The sequence below is a fragment of the Podarcis erhardii genome, assembly GCF_964252035.2.
Source record: "Podarcis erhardii genome assembly, chromosome: 2".
NCBI classification, from domain to species: domain Eukaryota; kingdom Metazoa; phylum Chordata; class Lepidosauria; order Squamata; family Lacertidae; genus Podarcis; species Podarcis erhardii.
In genome coordinates, this window is record NC_138498.1 from 120,751,455 (window position 1) to 120,760,105 (window position 8,651).

Genomic DNA, 8,651 nt, shown 5'->3' on the forward strand with positions numbered 1-8,651 from the left:
TCATCTCTTTTTATTGGCTGAGGGAGCCAGCATGACTAAGCCACTTCTGGCGAACCAGAGCAGCGCACGGAAACGCCGTTTACCTTCCCGCCGGAGTGGTACCTATTTATCTACTTGCACTTTGACATCCTTCCAAACTGCTAGGTTGGCAGGAGCAGGGGATTCGAACCGCCGACCTTCTGATTGGCAAGTCCTAGGCTCTGTGGTTTAACCCACAGCGCCACCCGCGTCTCTACAATAGCTTTACAAAACTGTTAATATAAAACCGGGGAGGTTATAGGGGCTTGGGGGATATTAACAAACATTTCAAATCATCTGCTCGTTCCAAAGTTGTTTAAACTTTGTTCCAGCCTTGTTCAAACCTAGGTGGTAGTGGGGAATAAGTACACCTTCCTAATGAGCCCAGGTTAATTTTCTCCAATTTTCTCCCAGTCGTTCCCAACCTGGTGCCCTCCAGAGCTTTTGGACTAGAATTCCCATGTAGTCTGGTGCTGGTGGGAGTTTTAGTACAACTGGAGGGTGCCAAATTCATGATGTCTGTCATATCCCAGCTTCCAAGTCTGGGTACCAGGTTTGCGTTGCACATCCTGGTATGCCCCACGGAGAGCCTCAAGGTCCATAAATAACAACACCCTAGTGGTCCCGGGCCCTAAGGAAGTTAGATTGGCTTCGACCAGAGCCAGGGCCTTTTCAACTCTGGCTCCGGCCTGGTGGAACGCTCTGCCTCATGAGACCAGGGCCCTGCAGGATCTGATTTCTTTCCGCAGGGCCTGTAAGACAGAGTTGATCCGCCTGGCCTTTGGCTTGGAGCCAATTTGATTCCCTCCCTCCCTCTCTCTCTTTTTTTCTTTCTTTTCCTTCTCCTCCTGCTATGAGGCTACATTTTAATATTTTAATGTTCCATTATTTTAATGTTGTATTTTATTTTTGTTTTTAAGTTGTAATCATTCATCTTGTTTTTATTATTGCTTGTAAGCCACTCTGAGCCCGGCCTTGGCTGGGGAGGGTGGGGTATAAATAAAAAATTATTATTATTATTATTATTATTATTATTATTATTATTATTCAGATCTAGCTGCCATCAACTTATTTTTTTTTAAGTGCCACCTCATCCTTTGCTACTTGCCCATTTTAGAAATGTTAAGAAAATGACCTTGGGATTATTATCATTATTCACCCACCCTTCACCCAAAGACCCCAGGGCGGGTTGCAACAATTAAAACACAAGCTTAGTTTTTAACAGGTCGGGGTTGAGTTGGATCGGCTCGTACGTCTTTTAGCTTGTATTCTTGCTTTTATACTTTCTTCGTAAGTTGTTTTCAGTTCTCTCTGCTGGAAAAAAGGGGCCTGGAAGAACAGGATTTCTGTCTCGCCTGTCTAGCAATGTGGCAAAGATGGGCGGGAAAGGGAACAGGCAAGCACGATCCTTGCATTGCCGGGGGTTGGACTAGATGACCCGTGGATCCCTTTCAACCCTATAATTCTATGATCAATAAACAGCCCAAGGCACATTCCCATGGGAATGACAATTCCCAAGACTCGCAACCCAGGGAAGTGAGACCCATGGGCAGGATAGAGAACACTTTTTGGGGTGGGGGCTAATCTGATTCACGCACTCAGAGTTGTGAGGCACCAAGAGAATTAAGAAGCCCTTCCCACTGGAGGGAAGGAAGAGTGGCGTATTTAGTGCCTCCCTAACCCCACCCCGTTATAAAGATTTCAGAAATGAAAATGAAAGAAATCTTGAAATATTCTGTACAACACTGTAACACCATTTCAGCACAACATTCTGGCAAAGAGTTTCTCCCCTGTGAGAGTTCTCTGATGTGAAGTAAGATTCCTCCTGAGCCCCTTTCCACAGTCTGTTCACTTTTAGGGCATCTCCCTCGTCCTGCTAAGTCTTCCGCTGCAATATTCAGCCCCCCCCCAACATTTATGTAGTTTCTCCGGCGCTGACTCTCGCCTCAAGCCCGTTCCACCCTCCATAACTTAACATGGTTGCTCCCGTGCTCCCCTGTGTAGATTATCTGATGAGCCGTAAGGAGCTGGCTCGGACTCAGGCCCTTCCCACACTCCACGCATTTCGGGCTCAGCCCCTGTTCGCACTCCACGCATTCCGGCGCTTCTGCCTGAGCGTGTTTCTTTTTATGCCTGTTGAGACTGATGCTGCGACTGAAGCTTTTCCCGCACTCGAGGCATTTGTAGGGCTTCTCGCCGGTGTGGGTTCTTTCGTGCGCCGTGAGGATGGAATTGCGTCCGAAGCTTTTCCCGCACTCGAGGCATTTGTAGGGTTTCTCCCCGGCGTGGCTTCTCTGATGTCTCTTAAGGGTCCCGCTCCTGTTGAAGCGCTTCCCACATTCCACACACTCGTAGGGTTTCTCCCCCGTGTGGATTCTCTGATGTGCAGTAAGAGTCCCGCTGTCGCTGTAGCTCTTTCCGCACTCCACGCACTGATACGGTTTTTCCCCTGTGTGGGTGACGCGGTGCCGATTGTAGTCCGACCTGCATTTGAAGATCTTCGCGCACACGGGACACTGGATCCCTCGCTTGCCTTTGGGATCTTGTTTTGGGATCAGGAATTCACAACCTTCAGCCACCTTGGAAAGGGAGGATTTGATTTTCTCGTTCTTCGACTGCTTCCCTTTCTGCCTTTTTGATGCCTTTGGATCCTTAAACGTTTCCTGTCCTGCTTTTTGCTTCATTGCTTCGATAGAGGGTTCCTTCTCACTTTCGCTCTCCTGCCAATCACCCGCTGGGGGCAGAGGGAAGGAAAAAAAATAAAACCCCACAGTTAAACATGGGAAAAAGGAACAGCGCACCAAAGAAACTCGAATTAATTCAGAACAATTAGAAATCATTTATTTATTACGTTTGCATACAACCTTTTCCTCCAAGGAGTTTAACACCTTCCCATTTTACACTGGTGTAAATGAGATGCGGTGTCCTTGCTAGTACACCACTGTTGTCTCAAAGCTGCTGGAAACTGTAGCTCTGTGAGAAGCAAACTACAGTTCCCAGCATTCTTTGGGGGATATCATGCAGCTCTGCGGTAGGAATCCATCCCTTCAGTAGCCCTAAGCCATGGAAAAAGTGCCCTTACCTGCAGAGACCTCATTACCAAAATCCTCCATCACAACTTCCTTGTAGAGAGTTCTTTGGCCTGGATCCAGGAAATCTCACTCCTCTTTGGGGATGAGCACACCCGCCGCCTCCAACGTCGCCAGTTACTGAAAGAAAGAAAAAAGGGCTTTCTGTTTTAAATGGTTGTGGGAAATTGCAGTCAAATATAACTAGCAAGGGATGCCGGTGGCGCTGTGGGTTAAACCACAGAGCCTAGGACTTGCTGATCAGAAGGTCGGTGGTTCGAATCCCCGTGACGGGGTGAGCTCCCATTGCTCGGTCCCTGCTCTTGCCAACCTAGCAGTTCAAAAGCACGTCAAAGTGCAAGTAGATAAATAGGTACTGCTCCGGCGGGAAGGTAAACGGTGTTTCCGTGCGCTGCTCTGGTTCGCCAGCAGCGGCTTATTCATGCTGGCCACATGACCTGGAAGCTGTACGCCAGCTCCCTCGGCCAATAAAGCGAAATGAGCACTGCAACCCCAGAGTCGTCCGTGACTGGACCTAATGGTCAGGGGTCCCTTTACCTTTATATCTAGCAAGCATAGGGCTAGTTAATGCATGAAGGGGTTAAGACCACAGAAGTTTATTCTAGACTCAGGTCATGTTCCTGGAAGAAAGTTAATTTTCCTAGTTTGTTCATTTTCTTTCATCTTGTGAACCCACCTTGCTCACTACAAACTCAGGCCGCTATTTCACTATATTTTATATCCCAAGATTTCTGCTTGTGTTTATTTGTTGCTGCATGGATAAATGCACGAACCTGACTTTAGTTTGTAAGTAAAGTATGCCACCTGCGTATTCCTGTATTGCAAGGGTCGGAGTAGATGAATTATGGGGTCCCGTATAACTCCCAGGTGACAAGTCTGCAAAAGGAGTCGGATCCACCAGATAAGCTTTTATTTACCCCTCCAGAGCAAAGGAGTCCAGCCAAACTCTCAAGAGGGGGTCTGGAGAAGACCCTTCACCACTCTGAACAGCAGCAACCTCAGAGGGAAGGAGGGGGATAATTTATTTAAAATAAATAAATTGATGGCAGAAAGTGAGGAGGAATTAAAGAAGCTTTTAATGAGGGTGAAAGAGGAGAGCGCAAAATATGGTCTGAAGCTCAACATCAAAAAAATGAAGATCATGGCCAATGGTCCCATCACCTCCTGGCAAATATAAGGGGAAGAAATGGAGGCAGTGAGAGATTTTACTTTCTTGGGCTCCATGATCACTGCAGATGGTGACAGCAGCCATGAAATTAAGAGACGCCTGCTTCTTGGGAGAAAGGCGATGGCAAACCTAGACAGCATCTTAAAAAGCAGAGATATCACCTTGCCAACAAAGTCTGTCTAGTTAAAGCTATGGTTTTCCTAGTAAGTGATGTGCGGAAGTGAGAGGTGGACCATAAAGAAGGCTGATCGCCGAAGAATTGACGCTTTTGAATTATGGTGCTAGAGGAGACTCTTGAGAGTCCCACGGACTGCAAGAAGATCAAACCTCTCCATTCTGAAGGAAATCAGCCCTGAGTTCTCACTGGAAGGACAGATCCTGAAGCTGAGGCTCCAAGACTTTGGCCACCTCATGAGAAGAGAAGACTCCCTGGAAAAGACCCTGATGTTGGGAAAGATGGAGGGCACAAGGAGAAGGGGACGACAGAGGACAAGATGGTTGGACAGTGTTCTCGAAGCTACTAACATGAGTTTGACCAAACTGCGGGAGTCAGTGGAGGACAGAAGTGCCTGGCGTGCTCTGGTCCAGGGGGGTCACGAAGAGCTGGACACGACTAAATGACTAAACAACAACTGCCTTTAGACTAGAGCTTTTGAAGGCAAATTGGAACCAAACAGGCTCTCTTCAGGTCCAGGAACTCCAAAAGCAGCTCCCCCTCTGGCTCTGTAGAATGAAAGCCACTCCACCTCTTTCTGTGTGGCTGGTGGCCTCTCCTTCCTTGGAGGTTTTTAAGATTCCTGGATTGCAAGGGGGTTAGACTAGATGAGTCTCAGGGTCCCATCCAACTCTGCAATTCCATGATACACCCCCCACAGGGACTGGATGGAGCTCTTAGGAAGGAAGATCCTGCAAGTGAGAAAAATGCAGTTTTGAAGCCAGTAGACCAGGAGACTCTTAATCCCAGGGTTGTGGGTTCAAATCCCACGTTGGTTAAAAGATTGGCCTCAACTAGGGCCAGGGCCTTTTCAGTACTGGCCCCAACCTGGTGGAACGCTCTATCACAAGAGACTAGTGCCCTGCAGGACTTGACATTTTTCGCAGGACCTGCAAGACAGAGCTGTTCCGCCTGGCCTTTGGTTCGGACTCAGTCTGACCCTTATGTTTCACTCCCCTTATAGTCTTGATTTATCGGCTACTTTAAAATGAGGCCACATTTTAAATTGCATTTTAACCTGTATTTTAAATTGCCCCCGCTCTTTCCCCCCTATTATGTTTTTACTGTGATTTTATTGGTGTTTAGCCGCCCTGAGCCCGGCTCTGGCCGGGGAGGGCGGGGTATAAATAAAATTTATTATTTTTATTATTATTATCCCCACATTGCAGGGGCTTGGACTGGAACGATCCTCTGTAGATCCCTTCCCACTCTACAATTCTATGGCACTTTGCAGCTGCAAAAACCAAGATTCTTGGGACCGTGGAGTCGCCTTCCTTATATCCTTAATTTTTTGTGTTTTTTAAGAGGGTCTGCCAGCAAGGCTGCTTCTTCTCTACCAAATCAGCCCCCCAGCCAAATATCCTGGGGGGGGGGAGGCTTCAAAAGAGCCTTGTGCAAAGGGGGCACCCAGCTGATGGACCCCCATTTTGCAACCTGAGCTCCTGGGTCAAAAGGAAACTCTGAGCCTCTGAACCCTTTACCTCTTTGGTCCTGCCCTGTGCAGCATCTGCCTCCCGGCCGAGGGACGTCGCCAGGCCTCCTTCCCCTTCCTGGAGGACCAAAGCAAGTGGCTCACTCTGGCCTCCCCTCCCCACAACTTGACAAGCTTCCTTCCCCTCTAGGAGCCGCAGCTCAGTGCTTTTAACCATTGGAGCGTCAGAGGGGCCTTCGCCTGGCCTTCCCCCCACGCCTGCCATGCGTCCGGTATTTCCCGGACAGAGACAGGACGGGATTTTCGGGAAGCGACAAAATATATATATATATTTTAAAAAAGTAACAAAAAAATTATAACAAGCAAATGGCCGGGAAAATCCGGGCGTGTGGCAGCCCCTATCGGAAGTGTTGATTTATTGGCGATTTCCCCCCAAAATAGCTAAAAAGCTTCATTGGGGGGGGGGAGATTTTGCAACAGCTTTGCCCCACCCCAAATAATCAACAACTTTGAAATATGGCAATCTCCCCCTGGTTGCTTCCAAGGTGTCCCTGTCTGTCATTGTTGCATACAGGTAAATTTGGGCTGATTTATCATCCTTTGTCTGATTTGGCATCCGATACTCTTTTGAATGTTTCCTATAGAATCACAGAATTTTGGAGCTGGAAGGCGTCCTAAGGATCATCTAGTCCAACCCCTTGCAATGCAGCTGTGATCAAACCTGCAACCTTGGCATTGTCAGCACCGCTCCAACCCACAGAGCGATCCAGGCTCTGAGGTTTGTGAGAGGGAGATTACTGGTTTGTTTTCTTCTTACTTTTATGATGCACTTTGCATTTCTCATATTGTAATTTTATTTTGTGAACCAGCCTGAGAGCTACGGATGAAGGGCGGAATACAAATTTAACAATTAATAATAATACTGTTTTTAAAATAGGTTGCACAAATAATAGGGAGGTCTTGCACAAGACCGGGTTATATTTTCTGCTACAGTGGTACCTTAATTTGTTCCAGAGGTCCGTTCTTAACCTGAAACTGTTCTTAACCTGAAGCACCACTTTAGCTAATGGGGCCTCCTCCTGCTGCTGGAGCACAAATTCTGTTCTCATCCTGAAGCAAAGTTCTTAACCTGAAGCACTATTTCTGGGTTAGCGGAGTCTGTAACCTGAAGTGTATGTAACCCGAGGTACCACTGTACTGGTGTGTTTCAACCAGGTGGCTTCTTTCAGAGAATCCTGGGAACTGTAGTTTCCCCATCACCGAGCTACAGTTCCCACCACCCTTCATGAACTACAGTTCCCAGGGTTTCCTGGAAAAAGCCGTGAGCTTTAAACTTGCTTTGAAGAAAGCAAGGCTCTTAAGAAAATTGGATTCCAGGTGGAAAAATCGAAACTAGAAACAGAATTGTTAGAACCTAAAACTAAGATTTTGTCAAAGATGTATAACTTGCTGCTGAAATGGAACACGCAGGATGAAACGGTGAAGTCTGCTATGATTAAATGGGCACAGGATATTGGACATAATATTATGTTTGCTGACTGGGAACAGTTATGGACCACCGGTTTGAAATTTACGGCATGTAATGCCCTAAGAGAGAATATTATGAAAATGATTTACAGGTGGTACATGACCCCAGTTAAGCTTGCAAAGATTTACCATTTGCCCGATAATAAATGTTGGAAATGTAAAGAGACGGAAGGTACATTCTTTCACCTTTGGTGGACGTGCCCAAGGATTAAGGCTTTCTGGGAAATGATTTATAATGAAATGAAAAAGGTATTTAAATATACCTTCTTGAAGAAACCAGAGGCCTTTCTCCTGGGCATGGTTGGCCAATTGGTGCCAAAGAAGGACAGAACTTTTTTTATGTATGCGACAACAGCAGCAAGAATACTGATTGCAAAATATTGGAAGACACAAGATCTACCCACTCTGGAAGAATGGCAGATGAAGATGATCGACTATATGGGACTGGCAGAAATGACCAGCAGAATCCGAGACCAGGGAAAAGAGTCGGCGGAAGAAGATTGGAAGAAATTTAAAGACTATTTGCAGAAATATTGTAAAATTAATGAATGTTAGATTGATGTTGGACAGAAATTAAGTGGTTACCAGCTGTAATGTAAAGGTTGAGTAATAAGCTAAAATAAGTTATAACAAGTTACAAAAAGGATTTGCTGAGTTAAGAATTTGAACTGGAATACAGGGGGGGGGAGGTCTGGGAAATAAGTTAATGGAAATAAGTTTTTGTGTGGTTTTTTTGTACTTTTGTTATGCTTTGTGTATTTTTGTTTTTTGTTTGTTTTTTGCATTAATTTGGAAAAATCTAATAAATATCTATAAAAAAAAGAAAAGAAAGCAAGGCTCTTGACCTGGTCTTCACCGGTGTCTGGTAATCCCAACAAGGCAACAAAGCTCACCTGGTCAAAACATTTTGCCACCCAGGGGGGACAACCCAACATGGATAAACCCAGGGGGGGCAGGCAAGCCCCACCCCACATAATTGATCACATGACACAGCACACACACACCATTTGAATGGCAATGCCCATCAACTTTGGGGGCCCACTTTAAACGCCCGCGCCCCCAGACAGCGCTGCCAGTAGACTCTTCATCTCAGGGTTGTGAGTTCGAGACTCACCATGGGCAAAAAAGATTCCTGCATTGCAGGGGGTTGCATGGCACGTTGAAGGAGTGGGAATATAATTGGCTGCAAATAGAATAGAGCCC

At 46.4% G+C, this 8,651-nt stretch overlaps 3 protein-coding genes across 5 annotated transcripts in view; 1 reads left to right on the top strand and 2 right to left on the bottom strand.

The window, feature by feature from the left end:
- LOC309336711 (uncharacterized protein) overlaps nt 1-8,651 on the top strand; it is a 70,784-nt gene that overhangs the window by 26,323 nt on the left and 35,810 nt on the right. The window lies entirely within an intron of this gene.
- The window catches only part of LOC309336627 (uncharacterized protein), a 64,087-nt gene that overhangs the window by 24,017 nt on the left and 31,419 nt on the right, over nt 1-8,651 (bottom strand). The window lies entirely within an intron of this gene.
- Nucleotides 1,721-6,075, bottom strand: LOC309337173 (uncharacterized protein). 2 transcript variants are annotated; one of them, XM_081853902.1, is made up of 3 exons: nt 5,971-6,075; nt 3,101-3,227; nt 1,724-2,752 (listed from the first exon to the last, which is right to left on the bottom strand). In XM_081853902.1, exons 2-3 carry the CDS (start codon nt 3,129-3,131, stop codon nt 1,965-1,967), a joined length of 819 nt encoding a protein of 272 aa, XP_081710028.1. In that variant the 5' UTR covers nt 3,132-3,227; nt 5,971-6,075; the 3' UTR covers nt 1,724-1,964. The 2 variants fall into 2 exon arrangements, with proteins under 2 accessions (XP_081710029.1, XP_081710028.1); XM_081853903.1 differs by lacking the exon at nt 5,971-6,075 and having other exon boundaries at nt 1,721-2,752; nt 3,111-3,212.

What these genes read in the sequence shown, in the direction of transcription:
- LOC309337173 (XM_081853902.1), bottom strand. Translation starts at nt 3,131, where the DNA reads ATGGAGGATTTTGGTAATGAGGTCTCTGCAG. An exon ending in TGGTAATGAGGTCTCTGCAG is followed by an intron (nt 2,753 to 3,100) that starts GTAAGGGCACTT and finishes CTCTGCCCCCAG; the next exon opens with CGGGTGATTGGCAGGAGAGC.